The sequence below is a fragment of the Ylistrum balloti genome, unplaced genomic scaffold, assembly GCF_031769215.1.
Source record: "Ylistrum balloti isolate Yb309-2 unplaced genomic scaffold, AGI_CSIRO_Ybal_v1 Utg370264, whole genome shotgun sequence".
In the NCBI taxonomy this organism is placed as follows: domain Eukaryota; kingdom Metazoa; phylum Mollusca; class Bivalvia; order Pectinida; family Pectinidae; genus Ylistrum; species Ylistrum balloti.
This window is the reverse complement of record NW_026782207.1, coordinates 195,408-216,906: the sequence shown is the minus strand read 5'-3', so window position 1 is coordinate 216,906 and position 21,499 is coordinate 195,408. Positions and strand designations below refer to the sequence as shown.

Here is a 21,499-nt window from a genome sequence, read left to right as displayed (position 1 = left end):
CTCTTCTTGAGAAGGAGATAAAATTGTATATAGTGGAATTCCCGATTATGTTTTACTTTATGATTATGAATCTTGTAATATACGTGTATGAATTTTAAGAAAGGTGTCTGACCTTTATAAAGGATTAATGACGAGACAATATCAATATCCTTGAAATAAATATCAGAATATCTGTTACGTACATTCACACTGACAAGACGATAATAAGAGTCTTTGATCAATACCATACCTCGGTCGCGTGCCAATCTGTTACAACAACCCAATTTGCTATGATAGCACTTGTAACAGGTTGGCACGCTACATACCTCTGGTTCGCCTCTGTCTACTTTTGAAAGTTTACAAGAAACCTATCAATACTCAAATCGGTAGCTAAAGACAGAAGACGAAATTAACGAAGATGAAGTAGTGTTTCATTTTAAAACGTTTTTATCATTATTGGTAATGCAAGTTAAACGACTTAAATATGTATCATGATACCAGGTATTGTAATGATTCTCCAGGTACATTGCGAATTTGACATAAAGATAACAAAATGGCGTTTTTTCAGTTTTTGCTTTTTATTTTTTAAAGCTTTTATTTTCTGATATTAGATGTACATTATCATTAGTTACATACATTCTGGCGGCGGAACAAATATCATCGGGTCGGATATTCCTACGGTAAGGTCGTAGTACCTACAACATAGTGTACATCATTTCACAAACCAAGTACAACACGGAGGACAGAAAACGAGAGCAGAGCAGCACAACACATAACATTAAACACTACATATAGTGTACAACACAGAGGAGAGAAAACGAGAGTTAGAGCGACACAAAACATAACATTTAACACGACATGTAGTGTACGACACAGAGGATAGAAAACGAGAGTAGGGCAACACAAAACATAACATTTAACACAACATATAGTGTACGACACAGAGGAGAGAAAACGAAAGTAGAGCAACACATATATTCTGCAAATTCTTGTTCTTATCTCAAAAAATCATGTTCTTGTCCCAAAATGCTATTCCATCGTTGTTTAACCAAAAAAAATCTTCATTTATTGTTAATTGTGGTATTTGTTTTCCCCTGTGTACTTCAACTTTTCTTTACGGTTCCCAAATACTGTGTGTTATATGGACATAGAGCTGTCAGAGTTTGTTCAGGGATACCTGTATCAGATATCAATTTTTTAACTTTGATTGATTTGTGGTAATCGGTTTCATTTCAATGTTGTACCCAGAAATACTTACGCTACTACAGACTTGGTTTGTTCCGACGGGTTATAATAATAATTGTTGATAGGAACACATCCTGGTGATGTTACCAATCCAAAGTATTCCTCTGTGAATATATAAAAAAAAATCTTATGTTGATCGTTGGAATTTCTGTCGTTTAGACTTATTTCTCAGTACCATACAAAATCAATATGGTCGAGTGTTCGGGTGGCGCAGTAGTAACACACTCGCCTCTCACTTAGGCGACCGGGGTTCGATTCCCGGCTACGATGTGTAGAGGTCACCTAGCCGACTACCCGGGTTTTCACCGCAAAGTTCGGTGTCCTGCCACAACATTACTACTTTCAGGATCCCATTTGAACAAAAATGAGTGATTAATATAAGCTTAAAGTTTGTTTTGTAATTGTTTCAAAATACATAAATTATATATTTATATAGTAACAATTTTGTGAAGATTTTAATCAAGTCACATTCCTGAATTTACAGTCCAATACTCTTGACATCTATGAACGTAATGTTGCCGATGAATTTTTAAAATCCCAAATCGTACAACCAAATTCACAGCCGTTATCTATTTGAGCCAATGCATAAATCGTATAAAACGTATTGCGTTTCATATCTATTGTGATCTAATAATATATAGGTAAATTTTGAAATATAAATAATCAATCTTTCGTTTTATTGCAAAACTTTAATATATTCAATATCATTTATAACTCTCAAATTCTTATCAGTAATTTAATTCTTGTGATTAACGCTTTAGATTTATATTCGAAATCGTGAAATTGGTCACATCCACAACATTATATAAATACTTCATGCTCTTTTATGCGTTTTATTAAATATGATGTTTTTGTTTTAACCCCTATCCCGGGATTGTTCAATTGTGAGCACCGGGTGCTGCACATTGCAGCGTTTGGAAACGAGATTAGGTAGGAAAACAATTCCGGTCGCTTCTAAATGATTTTATTTGACGTTTTATACAGCAGACAATCCCTTTGGACGTTATAAGATTATCTCATGCCAGTACCCATGGTTACATATGCTATGATTATTTCAAACATTTCGACACAGCCTCGCTAGACGGAGTAAATTCTGACATTTGTATTTTTTGTAGCTACATAACGACATCATACGTAAAATGTCATTTCAAATAGCAATTTTGAATCAGTCGGCTGTAGAATTTAGGAATAATGATTATTTATGTTCAAAATTTCATGTGGATATCGTGGTCTCGGCGGCTATGAGTCAAATACTAAGTATGGAATAAAGTAGACTATATTACATTCGTAGGTGGCTACAAAGTTCCATTGTGTGTACCGTTTATGGCTTGCTTGATTGCCGATTACCGTATTCTCTGAATATGTGACTTAAATTCATGATTCAAACAGTTCCAGTTCAAAAGAATATAGAGAGATATCGTCAGTTGAAAGCCCATTAAATGAATAAATAAATAAAACAAAAATAGCAATGTCTCATTTTCTTATCATGTTGTTGAAGGAGGGAAAACTCCCAGACCTACGCTACATGTTAGGGTTTTAAGAACCGCTAAAACAATATTTAAGATAACCATTACATTTGTCTTCTATGGTTAATTTCAGCTTTACAGGGAAGCGGCAAGGGGTATTGAAATCAACTTCCTTTTAAAAGTCATCTTCCTGACAATCGTAAACAGGTTTATTGTGTTGTTTCATTTTATCTCTAGAGACTGATTTCTTAGCGCTTTTGGGTAATTTATTGGGTAGAAAGTGTTGTCCCAATCAGTCATAGAGGCCATTCGCCCGATTCCGCAAATAAGCTTAGTGTCGGTGTATTTTTAACAGTCCCTAATGTGATTCTAATAGTGCTTGAGTTGGATTACATCTGGTGCATTGAGTACATCAGCTGAGGCCGCATTGTAAACTTGAAATCTGTTCTATATATACTAAATAATGTGTGTGTTTTTTTATCCAAGAATGTTACTGGAAAAGAAAGTGAGTTTATTGAACAGCTCGTTCGCATATTTCTGCTGTATATTGGATGTTTGGTTTCCAGGAGAATTTAGGGAACAGAATCATTTTGAGGAACTGGACTTTATGAACATTCTCAATGCGCCTATCGCTTAGATATAGAGCTATTTTTAAGTCTTCTAGAGAAGGACATAGCTAGAGTGTCTACCTTTGAGATTTTAAAACCCTAATCGTTAGCCCAGCCTTGAATTACAATTGAAATTTTGCGGATGATCTTACCGTTATTTACAATAGCTTAATTTGTGCAGCAAGTACTGGTATCATCTGCAAACTGTATCATATAAGCTAATTTGTTTTTGAGTTTGTGATTTGTTCATATTTTTTTTTTTTTTTTTTTTAATTTTCCTTGAACGTAGGGGAGATAACTCTGGGAATAGGCATAGGAAACGTTGTTTCAAGACTGTGGGTAGGAGGTTTTCGTTTGATAGTTGTAACGTTATCTGGACAGTGTTTTACAGTTAAGGATGGTATATAATAGACCATTAGTGCATGGGGAAGTACTGTTTTGTTTGTTTGTTTTTCAGAACTATCAGTTTTTCAGTTCTGAAAATAGACGTTCAAACTAGCATGTTCTTACAAGCATCTGTAACTTAGTTTTTGTTTATTGTATGTGTTGTTTCATTATTTAAAACGTCCCCAGTGCAACTCCTGAAACTACCCGCCTTCGTAAATTGGTCCACTAGATATTTGCCCTTACAATTTTTGCCTACTTAACTAAATGAATATTCCACAGGGGTGAGTATGACCTATATATCCCATATATTGTTCCCTACTGTTTTGACGTTTGTTTGGTCATCTAGTGAGTTGCATAATCGTTCTATCTAATTATCTTATTTGGTTTTATTGATCGTTCTATTTAATTGTTTGGTTATTAAATTAAACCTCTCATCTACGTCTGATGAGTTTTGCTTAACTACAAGCTTCATTCCACCAGGGGTTGTGTTTTCTGTCCTTGTGTTGTCTATTGAGATATTGCTAAAGAACATTTTGAAATCGTCCAATTAAGCTTAGAAAATATTAATTTTGGTTGAAATTCAGTTTTGTTCAAAATAAGATAGAGTCCCCTGAATTCCGTATGAATTGCTAGAATGTTGGTAGCTGATGTCATATATATTAGATTTATTTCTGTTACACGTCTATAAGGGTAGTCTGTTCTGCATAATTTTACAATCACCAAATCAGTTTCTGAAACACATCCTTTTAAGATGACACCCATATGGTAAACTAGTATCACGATCATCCTTATATATCGTCTATATATAACATTTAGGTTCCTTGTCTTGTCTTATCTACATGCATGACTGAAGATGACATAGATTTGTAAATGTCTGCTGTTCGTGGGCAAGGCATTCGTCAAGAAAATTGTTATTTTCATGGCGCATATCACATTGAAAATTCATATCAAAATTTTTATGTAACAGTCAAGATTTCCATATATATATTAACTTTCCACTGAACAATTACTAGTTTAATCGAACGTCAAGGAAACACAATACCATTCTTACATACCATGGAATGTTCCGAAGGTCACATTAGCTATGAAAGACTGCACTGAGAGTCCCTGGCCAGGGAGTGCCACTGATCCGAGAGTGAAAGCATTGGTGAATTGGGCGTTAGGGGGCACTCCACGATGACGGAATGGACGGTTAATGGACGACACGTTACACTGTCGGGTCTTCATGTTGATCATGTAACGTTTATTCTGAAAAAAAAGTGTTTTTACAATTCATTTTTACGTTATTTTTATTTTATTGTTTCTTGTATATTTTGAATAAAGCCTGAATGTCTTACCTGTACATAATGCGTTCATCTCCATTAAGAAATAGTAAAACGCTATATTCATTATTACTGCTTAACGTTTGACATTTATTCAATATAACGTGCAACTTCACCTAAAAGCTGAAAGTGAACAATAAATTTTTTATGATGTAAAGCGTATATCTTTTTCTTATTATGTGATTTTTTGTCATTATTTTCTTTCGGAATTTTTAAAAATTTTTTTTTTTTTTGCTTTTTTTATATTTTCTATTTAATTCTTTATAATATTATTTCCGTTAGGAACATATATCACAAAATACTACGCATTAGATCATACTGAATCTATGAATAAACTTGAAGACAATTTTGATATTTCATTTATTTACTAAATCTTAAAAATTATGAATACAACATTTACTGACCGGGAATGTTATCATAAATAGCATGAGTTTTAGTCAGCTAAAATGGAACATTCTACAATTATATACAAACCTCATTGAACAATGATAGGATGTCGAAAAACTCTCTGTCGGAGCCATCTTCGATCTCTGCAATGTTCCTTTCCCTACCGCTTGATCCATCATAGTAAACCTTGTGGTATTCCTCAAAGTTTTTACCGAATTCTGCCTACAGATAGAAAATAATCAGCTATTTAACCTGTATTTTACACTCCCTGATGTAGTATATCTAAAACTTTAAACAATTCAATCAAATTAAGTCCTACGCATATACGTATAGTTACGAAGAGATTGAGAACGAATCTATTTTTTAATATTTTTTATGTCCCCAGTTCTCCGTTTTCGAGAGTCACATGTATGTCGGTTTCATTAATGATACATTATGTGAGTTTTGAGCGGTTATGTGACAATCGCTGATTTCCAAAAATTTGGCCGTTGCGCTTGGCCATTTGAGTTACATACCTTAAAGTTAGTATGCGTCTATTATCAGACGAGGCTTGAATCTGTGCTTGCTTGCTAACCTTATTCTGTTTATAAAAATAACAACTAATTTGCTAACCTTATTGTGTCGATAAAACAGTTCGTTCGCTAACTTTATTATGTCTATAAAAAGTAATTAGTTCGCTAACCTTATTGTGTCCATAAAAATAGTTAGTTCGCTAACCTTATTGTGTCTATAAAACAGTAGTGATAACTCTTTTATTCTATATCCAGTTAAAAGCAATTTTCTCTTCTTATTGTACTTTTCTGTCAGCAAAACTACTAACATCAACTACATTTCATTCGTTAGAATAATGTACTTACCACACGCTCTCTGGCTTGCCATTGTCGTGGTGATTCTGAAACAAGAGTATATCCAGTCATATTGTCTTGTTCACCAAATGGTTTCCTTAGCAGTGTACAGCGCAGATTTTATCCTAACTTGGTTTGGAAAAAAGTTTTGCCGCTCTTTCCCACATTTTTAGTACAAAGTGTATGAACTATGTTCTGCTTTTTTATTGTTAAACTTGTAAAAAATTAAAAGTGCAATCGTTTATGATGGAGCACCATACTTGAGGCATATCCCTTGTATGACAGATTATACCAACATTTATATGATATCAAATAGAAAACTATTAACCATTCTCCATTTATTTTAAAAAAAATGTCTGTTTTCAGTCAAGTATCATATCTGTACCCCTGCTTACACTGTCGGAACACATCGTTTTATTCTTCTTGTAATTTTTCGAGAATTTCCTGAAAATCTTTATTTTGTTCATATAACATATATAAAACATATCAGTTAAAAGGAATACACACTCTGATATATACACACCTATTCCATTGTGCCGACTGACAAACAATTATGTTCTTGTCACAATTGATCAGTTGATAAGATTATTGGTCAAATGAAGACAAATGAAGGCTTTCGAAGCTTAGTAGAAAAAAAGGATACCTAACATCAAGGAGTGAGAAGTTAATTCTTTGCACAAAGTCTAAGTGAGGAAAATGTCAAATCCTAGTAAAATAACAAAGTAGTCAGGGTTTTCCACCGAGGAGACATCAAACTACACTGCCCAGTTTTAAGATCTTATTAATTCTTCAATTCTATGTTTGTAATAATAAAACAAATCTTTATAGTGTCTCACGTTACTGTCAGTGTAGGCTTACATAGGTACTTATAATTCACAAGTTACTGTAATGATAAGTCTAACACTCTAATATCTTATTATGGTCCTGTCGTTTTTCCCCGCCTGTATTGTACTCTCAACCATAACCGGTAATTATTTAACATCAGAAATCAGACTGGGGCGATTTATTGTATCGTATTACCTGACTTCACGTGTTTTGTATTTAATAGTAGAAAAAAAATATTATGGCACATTTTGAGACAAAATTTTTTTGTCCATAATACTTACCACACGGTGTTGGAACCTGACTGAACACAGCCCCGACCACGGAGAGGAAAATTACAGCTGTCTTCATGTCGACGTGAGACCGATCACAAACTAGACCGACTTACCAGTGCCTAAAATATTACATCTTATCAGTGAACGAAAGGTACTGCCAAAGTATGTCATGCATTGCACTAGTTTAACAAACCGCACACCAACTTCAGACTTGCCGTGTCTGTTTTGTTCATAGAAGAGCAATATTTTTCTGTTTGTAGATTTACTTGCCATGCTTTAAAATCTGTTCTTTTTCATTGCAATTGCAAACCTCACAATACAGAACAAAATGTGCGATACCTTACCCTTACCGATCATTCTGCCTTTAATCCATGGAAACTAAAATTTAAGCACCATTCAATATTTAAGTTTCATTGAGAAGAAATTATGGGCTTGAATTTTTGGGGTCGATTTCAACGGAAAAATAACTTTACTGCGCACTATCATTGTTACTAAAACATATTTATACCACGTGGCAAATATGGTTGATACTATTTAATTAATTCCATTCATTCGGTTACAAAGCTATGTATAACAATGACTTTTTCATGTATGATAGCCTGTGTATTCGTTTTGGGAGGAGAGTTCTAGTTTGTTTCGTTTTTAATGGGATGTATTGTAGAGTTTCAGCCAACCCGTTGTATTACCGACATTAATCAATAGGCATATGGAATGTCGTCACAATGACCTTGTAAAGATAAAGGTATACTGTAGCCTTGGAGTCGTTATCTACGGAAAGTCGCGTGAGGTGAAACAGGTTAGAGATTGTCTTTGCTGATATCTTTCTGAATCATAGACAAATGGCTTTTGTTTTTTGTTCGAGGGGAGGGAAATAATTCAAGATTACAGCAATAAATTGATATGTTGTGTAATACAGAGTTTGTGCTTATCATAATTCCTTTTATATCATTTCTAGTCGATAACCATTCTTACGACATTTGCAAAAGGAATTACCTGTCATTTTTAGTCCCACAAGATTTACTTATTCGACATTAAATATGTATTTGTCAGATATAGTATACAAGGCTAAATAAAACATTAATTTACTTATTCATGGCGAGTTTAATAAAGCAGTAACATTTTACTAGAATTTAATGATATCTTTGAGTATTTGATTTTATAGAAAATATTCTATTTTGATAAGAACTGGTTTTATTTTCTTTAAATAGGTTTATTGCAAAATGTAACTTTCTAAAATATCATTTTTTTTTCAACCATATTCTTCGGATCCATGAAAGGTTATCAATGACATTTCACTGACTTGTACGATAAGGTAATCTATCATCTTTATCATTCTTCTAAGAGTTCTGTAAGCTTTACCTCTCAATATAATTTCACAAAACTTACATAGAATTACTAAGGCAATATCTGGGACATGTTCGCATGTCATTAGACGCTCCCTTTTTTCAGAGTTATGCCCATTTTTTGTCAGCACGCCAGTGACGTCCTTTCTAAAGGAAGTTCAAGAACTTGATACACATATTTTCTATGCCATAATCTCGGGCATGTTTGCCAATTGTAAATTGAGCTCACTTTTTACAGAGTTATTGCCCTTTGCTTATATTTGTAATTTCATCACCAGACAACAGAAAATTGCACGTTTTATTATTTTTGTTTAATAAATTTCCATACCAATGGTTTCTATGACCATGAATGAAATCAATTAAAGTGCCAATGTCCTTTCTAATTTACATTTAAAAAAAAAAACTATAAAAATTGCCCTCTGCCTTTACCCAAATGTAGTTATCTCTCTTATTTGTTATACAGTCACATATATTATACGATATTCCCATTTCGGAGGGATTTGTACAGTTTGTGATGTCTTGTTTTATTTCTTTAAGGTTGATGTTTCATCACTCTGATGCTGACTGTATAATGTAGAACACTTGCAGTGCTTTAAATACATTAGGAAAAAAAAAAGTTTTTTTGTAACTCCCACCGTGTTGTAAGAGGCAACTATTTGTAGCTGAGGTGCGCCCTTTTCTTTTCAGAAGATTCTGGAGAATCGACAAGTAAAACATTTTCCCCACAATATTGAATTATCTACTTATGTCGCGCCACATACAGAATCTGGACGATCAGTTTAGTGGTTTTAGTTTGGGGTAATTGGGAAACAATTTTCCTAGTTTTTTAAGGATGCTAAACCCCAAACATGCCGACCAAAGCGAAATGGAAAAACATGTGATCATTTTTAGGAGACGGTAAATTCATAAATGAAGGAATGTATCGCTCGTCATCAGTATTTATCATAGATATTGCATTGCTATATAAATAACTTATCAACCGATAAAAGACGTATATTTTAATATATGGTATGTAAAGTGATCTTTTAGACAATTTAAGAACAAGTTAAACAGTCATTTTTTTTATCGAATTTGAAAGAAACGTGCAGTACTAATGTGATATCAAATAGAAAATCTATCACAAAATATTTTAGGTATGATATGATAAAAATGGTGCATTTCAAACCGCTTGACAATAATTTTTGTATTTGTTTCGTTCTATAATTGAAAATTACCCTAGAAATTTTGAACTGCAAATTTATCGTTTATATCTGTTATATCTGACTGATTTAGCACACCAACCCCACAAAAATAGACATAGACAGACTGTTACTACATGTTTTCATCAATGAGTCATCATCGATCAAAATCCAATAAACTTTTAGAATGCTAGTTTTAATTTAAAATTCTATGCATTATCTCTAATATTTTTTCCGGTTGATTTTGCTAATGGAACCGATATAGAAATTACGGATGGTATTCCTTACAAGAAAACAATAGCCTTGCCAGTTATGTATGACACTTAGAGAGAAAATCTCACAAACATGTGAGTGATGATATAACTGGATATTGAAAAACTGTTTCAAAAAAGGTGATGTTTATGTCTTCGTACATAGTCATATTTCTTATCACTAGTAAAATAAGGTTTCATGTTAGTCTTCTCTTTTTATAAGGACTCTCTTCATACATGTTTTTCAAAATGCTTTTGTAAAAGCACATTTCATTTTCCCAAATTTTCTTCAGTCTATTTCGATTTCAAGCCTTAAGCACAAAATAGCTTTATGAGGCAGTTAGATTTTTCCTTTGACAATAATCTGATATCATTTGGGAACTTGAAATACTGATTTAGACTGAAATGGCGAGACGAAGCCGAAGACGCCTATCCTTTGGGAACAGTTAGTGTTATTCTCCTTGTTTCTTTTCATTGGCCTCGTGTAAATATTTGTTTTGTTTATATTACGCAACAGTTTTATCGAATCTGAGATTGATTCATAATTCCGTTGATATGTCGGTAATTTCTTCGCCGTCAGGTACTTTTAAAATGCATTCACGTTTAATATAACGAAAGGTTATTTCCACACATAAAGCTTTTTGACAAATCACCAAACGTATGCACTCTCCAAGTCACCAATGGCCTGTACTATGGCCTATTTTATAATGCTTGTCATGGGTGTAAGCCATCGTACCCCAAAACTTAAATAAACCATTGAATTGGGTCAAATACTCTTCATTAAAGACTGCTTCATGTTTCGATCTCAAATATAGAGCTTAATATTGCAAATATAAAAAGTTATGGGAGTTGAATGGGGAAAAAGTCATCATTTTTCATAATTACATGTACCGTAAAGCAGAGCCTTTCATATTAATTAGTTAATAGAAATAGTTTTTAAAATGTTTGACTGGGTCTTCGTATACATTTGTTGTTTCTATTGTTTAAGTTTTGACCTCGATTTATAAATACTAAAATTGAATTAATATTCTAGTCGTTATTTTTGTATCGTGCCTTCTTCTGTCAAAGATAATATATGAAATGAGGAATTGTTCAGATATATATTTCAATATCACTCAAATGTGTCGAGATCTCTCTCTTTTTCTGATATGTATTAGGTAAATAACAACACAGAATACACTTCTCTTTATGGTATCTTTAATAACAAAGTGTACGGGGCCTATGATGGTGGTGGCTTGCAGTTTGTTGGTGGTACAAATGCCTGTGGATCGGTGATACCGACAGTGATGTCAAAATAGCTGGAAAATAAATCATATGTTTATACAATATCTTACATCATAAACATAGTAATTGATTTTCCTTTTTAATCCATTGAATTTTCATTTTTATTTCTTGCAGTCCTGAATAGTAATCCTTATGTTAATTTTAAGCTCAATGACCAGTGACATCATTATATATATTCAATTGGCAAGTCAGTTGTTAATTTGTGAATCTAAACACACCATTTTATATATATTCTTTCAGTATTTATGAATAAGCTTGTAACATTCAAACTCTGATTAAAAGGAAGATCAATCTTAGTAATAGTAATTTCAACTTTTTCATGTCTTCAAACTGGTGCAATTTGAAGGAGGCAGTGGAAAATTTACAAAAGAGTTTGTTTGATAGATTGGCACCTCAATATATCAAAGACTTACACGTCTTAAGGAAAGTAATGACTATGATCCATGTGACCAGCGAACAGCTTGTTATCTTATTGTTAGATAAATTCAGGCTTATACTCATGTCTGTTAATGGGATAAAATCATATTTATGAATTTTCTACCATTTCACTGTGCAGCAACGCTTCAATACAGCATATCACTATATTAAGTATACTTACTCTGAATGCTCGTATCCGTACTTCTGAGAGATGTGAATGTTATTTACGGGAATACATCCGGGAGAGGTAACGATTCCAGTGTAAAAGTCTGTCAGTAAATGAAAAAAAAAGTTTCTAATAGACTCATGAATTGTAGCTTCTAACAAATGATTTTTTATCTTTATATTCATCGACCTGTTGCGTGAAATACACCCGTTCCTGATTTCTCTTCAAAAGTAAAGTGAAGGAGCGAATAACATCATTGTGTGTATTTGTGACCCATTTTGAAATAGGATTTATGTGTCAGGTTAGCAAACTACAATATCTATGATTGTACGCTTTAATTTGCATAAATTTCTTTCTTGACTGTATACTTGTTGGTAGAGCTATTAAAATTTAGAAAAGGTCAGAAGAAAAGAAACAAGAAAACAAAACAAACAAAAAAATGGGGCACCAATAGGTTGCGATTGTGTTTGTTCTATTTATTGATAATCAATAAGAACCTCTCAAGGATGCAAAACGATATAAAATGAAATATATATAAACAATCAACACAAATATTAAAAAGAACAATATATTTAGCATAGAATTTACTTGTTCCGTTATGTGGAATTCTTACCGTTAGTCTCGTTAGCGGAGAAAACCTCAACCTGAATGTTCTCGCCTGGGAATCCTGCTGCGCCCAATGACAAGATTCCCTCAAATCTGGCATCGGGGTGGACACCGCGGTAGTGGAATGCCCTGTCGGGTTCAATGTTTGTTACATTACAGGTCTTTGTCCTCATGTTCAAACTGTACATCTTCCTCTAGGTAACAGGGATAGAAAAAGGAGGTTTCGTTCATTGAAATATTTTAAAGTTTTTACTATCGATGAAAATGTCAAATAAGGTGATTATTATTCGTAATGATAATGAAATGAACTGTAACCATGATATTTTTTTTCTATTAGAACATTGGTTACTATGGTACTAAAACAATGTTATACGGTTTAATATTGGTGTTTTCTTAATGCGATTTGTTGATCCGATTTAGAAAATGTTTTATACGAAATATTAAGGTACTTATAACTAAAGTGTTCATGTACTGAAGGTACTGATATTGTAATGCTTACCTCTTTAAATAGAGAGATGACGTCATAAAACTCGCGGGTGCTGTTTATTTCGACCTCAGCAATTGTACGTGTCCTCAGGTTGGTCTGATCGTAAAACAGTCTTCTCCTCTCTTCATACTTCTGACTGTAATCCATCTAAGCAAAGCAACATATTATAAATAATTTGTCATTCCTGGAATTACACGGTTATGCATTCATTATTATATGACATCACACTTACAGTGACGTCATAAATAAATTACGTCACGAGATTATATATTGGATGTGACAACGTGTTTAAGTTGCGAAATTCGGATGTCGTATAACGATATTATTAATCAATTGATTTCCAGTTAATTTCTTATCAATATAAGTTATTCAATGAATGGATAATTTGACCCGTTTCCTTTTTTGTCTGATTTTGTTAAAGCATTTAGTTTGATAGGACGACGTTGATTTTCTCCACGATGCTATTGGAACTTACCCTGACTTCACGCCCTTCCCATTGGGGTGGGGAGTCTGCAAGTCAAAATACATCCCATAATTGTAAATATTTAAACATCTTTAACTTATTTCTGCTGCGTTCTCTTTTCAATAAGGTGAAAAATATTACACAGATGTACAGTAACAGCAGATGTATTATAGAGCTAAAGTAACTTGGATATCGGTCGCTTCAAAATGTCTATTGTGAAAAAAACAAAGTCATCTACCGACTAGTAAACAGGCGGAAGTTTAGAACAAACACATATTCTGTTATAAAACATAACATTAAACGAAATAATGTAACTGATCTAACAGTTCCTGAAGGTTTATTAAATAATTCTAAATACGATAATAATACAAAGTCCCAGTGTAATTCATTATATACAACTTCATTTCACTTTTCTTCAGAAGATTCCACTTTGATAGGAATATTCAGGCGGAAATTCATTACATAAAATTTTTACTCACTGCATGGAGATGGAATTTGTCCGAGGACAGCGCCAAAGGCGAGACAGAGGAGAATGGCGGCCTTCATGTCGAGTTGAGGATTGTTGACCGAAGTGACATTGTACTATACCTATTCCTTATTATACATCGAACTAGCCAATAGCTGGTGACCATCGTCCCTTATCTTATCTTCTCGAAGGTATAAATGTTAAACGAGCAAGATTATGAAATATCATTCTATGTCTCGTAATAGTATTGCTTATGGTACTCCTTATCTGATTTCATGTGCCGTTACAAGCTCAGAACTGTTGCTGTTGCTAATTTGAAATCCGTCTACAAAGCCAAACTTTAGGATCTCAATATGATTTATAGATCTTCTTAACCTACTATAATCAGATGATGAGCTATTCTAAATGCCTTCCATTCATGATTCACCGTCTGTCTATATGCATGTTTCACTATGACCGTTTTAATTTCAGAAAAAACAAAATAGCTGACAGGTGGCCATCTTTGATTTTCAATTAAAGTTTGTTATTGCTATTTCTTGCTAGAAGCCTGGATTTATCTCTCTCAAAATTTCATATCTAGGTTTTTCTTGTTCCCTAATTTTACCCTTGAAATTATAGGACAGATCTGGAAAACAAAATAACTGACAAGACGTCAGTTTGGATTTTGACATTGAAAGTTTGTGACCCTTATTTCTTAAGAAGTACTGGATAGATCTTTCTCAGGTTTTGCATGAAGACTTCCCTTTGTCCTTGATTGTATCCTTTTGATTTCCAATGTGAATTTTTAAAAAGAATACAAATCCAATAGCGCGACATTAATGTTTGAAAATGAGAACAATTCGTCAACTGCAATCGTTACTTGTACATCGCATGTGTGTATATAAAAAATACAATCTAAATTTGTCCGAATTATATAAGTTGCTGACTACGTGAAAAGTGGCGGTATCAATTTCTTAAGACACAATAAACTATTATTAAAATTCACATTCGGATTGACAGCGATACAACTAAAGACAATCTGATAGTCAGACCAACATAAACGAGTATCTCATGATAATTATTTCATAATTGTCATTAGATACTACTCAATATTCAACTGTATACATGAACTTGGCGATTTTTTTCAATGTGCTTCTCTTGATCTTAGGACAATGAAAGTTAGAGAATACATAAGAAGAAGAAAAGTAGATTTGACGAAATCAGTCTGGTTGGATAGGAAGTAGTATCTTTATGATAACCGTCAGTTATAACTAATAATTGTTTGTAAAATTTTTGAGTAACTATTGATATTTCAAGATTTGGAAATTATTGATAGATCTATGAAACAAAAAAATAAATCGACAAAACTTTCGTTGTGACCCAACTGCTTTGCAGGGACTAACAGAAAAACGAAGTTTGGAAAATCCGTTAAAAATAAACGCGAAAATATATATCGGTAGATTTATTTACATCATTGTTTAATTTTTCAATCAATACTGAAATATGGCAAAAATGTCTTTGTGTAATCTTAACGAATACTAGATTTAATAATATCATTGAAATCCGGCACAAACTGTAAAACGATGTCTTTCCCGTCACACAATAGATATAATAGGTAATGAAAACACGTACAAAATATCAGTTCTGTTTTCGTTTAATTAATAATTACATAAACCTATTACATCTAAGATTTTGTGCACTCTGATGGAGGTACGAAAGCCATCGGGTCGGAAATTCCGGCAGTGATGTCGAAATAACTGGAAAAGAAAAAAAAACCATGAGTCGACACTCAAATTCATACTTTTTAAATTTTTGATATTGGTTTCCTAGTTTTTTTTTTTTATTTTTGTTTTGGTATTTTGTTTTTTGTTTTTTTGTTTTTTTGTAGAGTTCTTTGTCCGTTTGTTGAGTATAAGTGTCTGCAATGCTATGGGTGTTTCAGTTAGGATATAGTAGTAAATTAGTTACTTAATTAGTTCTAATATGTCAGCAGCGAAACAATAAAAAACACAATAATGGAAAATATTGGGGACAGAAAATATTGAAAACATCTCTCTTCAGGAGTTAGCCGAACTACTTTTGGCGCGCGGGTTATTCTTTATAAGTGATTTAAAAGCTTGACTCATTATTTCATCCATACAAAGATGTAACGTTGTCTCGCAAACCTTCCTGTTGTACTCTTTGAAATGCTAGTATTGACGAATGATATTATTACGAACTTACTCATTGTGCTCAAAACCGTATTTCTGTGTGATATGAATGTTGGTGACGGGGATACATGCCGGATAAGCAACAGTTCCGGTGTAAAATTCTGGTAAAAAGATAAACAAAAAATTGCAATTAAGACAAAGACACGCACAAGTGAGCTGTTCATACTAGTATATTCAAAGAAGCGTATCCCATTCCTGTTTATGATATTCTATACACAATTTTGACAAACTGGTTTGAAAATGCATACTGATATACTCTTTGTATTTGACAGTAATAAGTTGATGTTAGTGTTACAGAAAACAAGATATATATTTACCATCAGTTTCATTGGCAGAGAAAATAGCTAACTGGATGTTCTCTCCAGTAAATCCTGTGATTCCAAGTGATACCAACTGTTCGAATTTTGCGTTGGGGTGGACACCTCGGTAGCGGAAGGGTCTGTCGATTACAGATACATTGCATTGACGAGTCCTCATGTTGATGCTGTATCGCTGGTTCTGTAGGAAAGTTCTTTCGATGAGTGGTGATAAAAAATTTATATCAAAACAAACTGATACCAGTAATTAAAATGGGATTTAGAAGAATAACTTGAAAGTGACAGTCAATTGCTTTTTTCAATTAGCGTTTCTTTTCTTTTATTTTTAAATTCAAATGGTTTTTCAAATGTCTACTTTTTCTTTTTTCTTTTTACATAATTTTTGCCCTACTGTTAACCACGCAAATAATGCAAGCAATATATACCGTTGAGTAGAGATCGAGAACATCGTAGAATTCCTTTGTGCTATTCAGCTCAACCTCAGCAATAGTACGTGTTCGCTTGTTGGTTTCATCGTAGAAGATTCGCCGATATTCCTCGTACTTTTGACTGTAATCAACCTTAGTAATGCAGAAATCAAATAACACATATTGGATATGACATACTTGGATACTTTCAACTTCCGTATAGCTAGTCATTTTCGTGGGTAAAAAAAGTGTTTTCCTTCAAAAAAGATAGAATTAAATTTTAACTAATTAAAATTTCGCGCTCTGAGCATAAAATTACATGTAATACACACGTGCCATGTTACGATTTTCATTCTTGTGAACATTTGTTGTGTAAACATTCTGAAAGTGTCCTAATTTTGCGTACTTTTCAAGCTTGTTATGGTAGAAAAGAAAAAAAATGTTTGAGAATCATACTAGAATGTAAAATAAATAAATGTTGTACTTATCGTTTGAACTATTAATCGAATGATGTAGGTATAAATTATTTGTTTACTTACTCTCAATTCCCTTCCTTCCCATTGTGGAGGCGAGTCTTTGAGAAGAAAATAAATCATACCATTCATTTAACGCAAAAACTTAAAACTTATTGAATCTCTGGGAATTTAAATAATAATCCTTACATTTAACCAATTCCTTCAACGTTCTATATTATGTTTTATGAAAGCGGAGTATTTGAATTTTCAATTTAGCCTCAATTTGTTTTAATATGAAATGCACCAAAAGGTTTCATGTCTCTCCATATGGTTGAAATAGCTGCTTCTAAACATCATTTCCATCTATTCTATTTTTCCCAATAGAAACTGTGCAAAAAGGAGTTGCAAAAATACATGTCGCCAAAAAGTCAATGTTGTAGTAGTTGTTCGAGGAAGATACTTACTGCAGGGAACAGGAGCTTGAGCCAGCACAGTGCTGACAGCAAAGCACAGGACAAGGGCAACCTTCATCGTGAATTGTTCTTGACCAAAGTGACAATGGACACTGTCTTATCTCTTTCTTATTGGCCTAAGATGTCCACTCGGTTATAAGAGGTCAGGATTTATCTGACTTTACGTAAACACATCTTACATAACTGACCAAGAGTGACACGTAAGACTAGTTGATATCTAATACTATCGTATCAAATGAAGAGTGGACAGATCCGACAGAAATAACAATCGCAGTATATGTTATATTACAATTCCTCCTACTTCCTTTTGTTCATCGTATACTGCGATTTTACATATATCGACTGTATATTAAATCATTAAAGAGTTTGTAAAAAGATACATCGTTGCACAATGAAATGAACACAGATCTTTTTCATCAATATGAGTTACCGTATAATTTTTTGTACGCCCATTTACGTTTCCATAGATACGTTTGCTTTACCTCTGTGTTTCTTCTCTGATTCTCTGGTTTGTTGTGTGTTATTAAGTGATGACGAGATTTTTTATGAACTTCATTCTGTTGAATCATCATGATCTATATAATAAAGTAAATATAATAAACTAAATTTATGATGCTGTTATATTCATCGCTTTGCTACCTTGTATCAGACTCTATATATATTGTACAGTCCTTTGTGAAATATAGAATCCAGCAGGTTGTTATAGTTTAATTTAAATCAAGAAACGAATAGCTACATCTCGGGAATGCATAATAAAATTATTTATATCGTTTGGGTTCAGTACAATATAAACTGTTTGGGCTTTCTACAATATTAGTTGTTTGGGGTCTCTCCAATATAAATTGTTTGGGCTTTCTATAATATCTGTTGTTTGATTGTTTTATAATGTTAATTGTGTTTGGGTTTAAGGGCATTGTAAGTAATATTAAAATTGGAAATACTCGAGAAATACCTTATTGAAATTTGATATAATGATATTCAGATTTACATACTTTCTCATCCGGTAACATTATTTTGAAAAATGGTCGAACGTATACCATACCAGCGAAACACTTAGCATTCTAATAAATGGCCAAACAAAAAATTATTTATAGACAATATGATATTAAAAAGTCGGTCAGTGACCGATTCAGACTCAACGTAATGTGAAGGTTTTATAACAAAAAAGGTTCTAAAGCTCTGGTATCTACATGCATTATTTTAGTAATTGGTTCGCCGGCTTTGCAACAAACAGAATAAGATTAATAAATTATCAAAAGTTTTATTTCCTAAAGTATCGTGCATGCTTAATTGGAAGATGACAAGAGTAGCATCATAGCTCCATTATTTGCTGGTTTTGCACAGATAGCAAGATTGTCTGTTCAGCACGTATTGCTGACAACTGGCTGGTAACATGTCAACACGATACGCCTAAGCAAATGTCGCGACACAGTCCATATGTTGATTCCCATGTCGTTCGTGTGACCTCACATGCCCGGATTGTCGACTTAGAAATGAAAGACACCATGTTCAATATAATGAATTGTTAATTTATAAAACAGTTTGAAGTGTTTTTATACGCTGAGCTTTGATTTAGAATGATATAACACATTTTTAATTTTCAAATATAAAGAAAACAAATTCATTTCAAATTTCACTTCATCACATTTGAGTTCAGTATTAAAATCTGATTGAAATGTGCGGCGTCAAACTCAATACTGGCTACTGTCTCAAGTTCTAACGACAGATAAGGTCGAAAATGAAGAGCAGTGAAAATGCAACCGAATTTATTTTCGGATTGCTAAATGTAAATATAAGTATGTTTATGTAAATGAGTGTAAATTCATCTTTAAAAGAGATGGACGTTAGTAACAGCGAGTATTTTATATATTCTCCTATTCATTTTGTTTTTATAAAAAAACCTACCTATTCTGCAGATGTAAAAACAGTTCTTGTTTTAAACAAACATTTATGGATCGTTGTCTTTTGTCTTTGAGTGAATTTCGTTATAATTATGCTATTTTTGCGACAAACATAAATTGAAACATTTTTCATGTCCTATAATTATACCTCTTGTGTTGTGCATATGAAATGTATGTGAAGGGATTTTCGCATATGGTATTCAAAAATTCTTTATCTATGTGCACCATCTATGCAGAGCTCATTGTCAGATAACATAATATTGGCGTTCTTACTATAAGGTCTCAGTAAGAATTTGCGACATTCGGTTTTGGTAAATTTTGTATGCATGATTATCTAGTTCTCCTCAATAAGCAAAAGTTTGGCCTTTGCAGAGACTTATAAATGAAGAAAAAATGCTTACTCTTTATATCAGACCGGGCCTTTTTCTAATTAATATTCTCATTCGAATGCTTAAGTTCAAGTTTTGGAATAAGAAAGATAACAATATCTATCAGTTTACATCAACCAATTATCTCATATCTCAATTATCTCCAACGTATTGTATTTACATGTCACAGTTGATTCGATATTCAAGGGTCTGTTCCCATTATCACGATTTTCAAGTTGTTAACTGAAAAACTAGTTACAAAAAGGTTCAAAAGATGAAGGATGATGCTTTACTAAGGTTTACATGGCGAGTGTCGTCGATGAAGTAGAAGACGCTTAATCTTCTGGAAATCCTTGTCTTGTTTTCTTTGTACCTTTTCAGTAGTCTCCATGTAAATATTTCTTTTGTTCATATATTGCGTTAGTTTTATGGAATTTGAGTTTGAATTATGATTATGTTGCCATGTTGGTATTTTCGTGATTTTTTTTCATAGTAAACAATGATTAAAATCTTTCTTGAACATACCTTTCGATGGGTAACGCCTGAGATATCGTCAAAACTGGTGTACTCTTTGAGAGAAGTTATATTTCTCAACCTGGAAATATCGCCCTCTGTTTATTACATGTAATTTATTGGGATAAATTCTGTCGTTTCGAGTTTCAACTGACTATTTCATAAGCTATGGTATGATTGTTGTATCTCTAGAAATTCGTCATCATCAAATAGCATACGCCATTTTTCATTACATTTACTTTACTTTAAGCATTAAATTGAATCGGGGTGCTCGCTTCTTGGTTATCTTCTGTAAGACAATGATAGATACACAAGTGAAGAGTACCTTTCAATAAACATAATTATCACATACAGAAGAATTAATTAAGTTGAATCATACAGACGTTTCAACCTTCTTCTTCTTGGACTAAGGACCTCAAGTGTGTAAACGTAGAAGCCGACAATTGAAAACCAAAATTCGCCAAAATATTTAAGTTTCATCAACACTCGATCAAAAAAGGTTTGTCTCCCCAACATTGAATCTATTTATAGCAGAAATTGACGAATTTTATTATTTAAAACGTATGACTGTATGAATGTGTGTATGTTTTAAATTTTGTCCACAAGTTTTAGGGTGAAGCGATACAAAGCTGTAGCCTGTTGATATGTACCGCATATCAATGCACAATTTTTGTCAAATACATTTAGTCGCATAGTTAAAGCTTCGTCAAAGAATCGTTTGTTTAGACAAAAGCAATTGTTTATTAAAGTGAACATTATCGCAATTAAATATTGCTCGATTTGCTTACTTAAGACTTTCACAATCACTGCAGGTACAATTTCTACGTCCTATCTGAGGACTTTACATGGTAAAGAGAAATCCAACATTCCTGTTGGATG

General features: G+C 33.0%; 2 protein-coding genes across 2 annotated transcripts; both read right to left on the bottom strand.

The window, feature by feature from the left end:
- Positions 1-607: 607 nt before the first annotated feature.
- LOC132552649 (uncharacterized) lies at positions 608-14,077 on the bottom strand. Its single transcript, XM_060216836.1, has 12 exons — positions 14,011-14,077; positions 13,544-13,578; positions 13,081-13,215; positions 12,589-12,775; positions 11,991-12,078; positions 11,348-11,406; positions 7,346-7,435; positions 6,252-6,286; positions 5,482-5,616; positions 4,741-4,933; positions 1,238-1,328; positions 608-674 (listed from the first exon to the last, which is right to left on the bottom strand). The coding sequence occupies exons 1-12, from the start codon at positions 14,075-14,077 to the stop codon at positions 608-610; spliced, it is 1,182 nt and encodes a 393-aa protein (XP_060072819.1).
- A 1,583-nt stretch (positions 14,078-15,660) lies between these two features.
- On the bottom strand, positions 15,661-17,896 carry LOC132552640 (mammalian ependymin-related protein 1-like). The gene is made up of 6 exons (XM_060216828.1): positions 17,830-17,896; positions 17,450-17,484; positions 16,929-17,063; positions 16,504-16,684; positions 16,200-16,287; positions 15,661-15,733 (listed from the first exon to the last, which is right to left on the bottom strand). The coding sequence occupies exons 1-6, from the start codon at positions 17,894-17,896 to the stop codon at positions 15,661-15,663; spliced, it is 579 nt and encodes a 192-aa protein (XP_060072811.1).
- Positions 17,897-21,499: the final 3,603 nt, after the last annotated feature.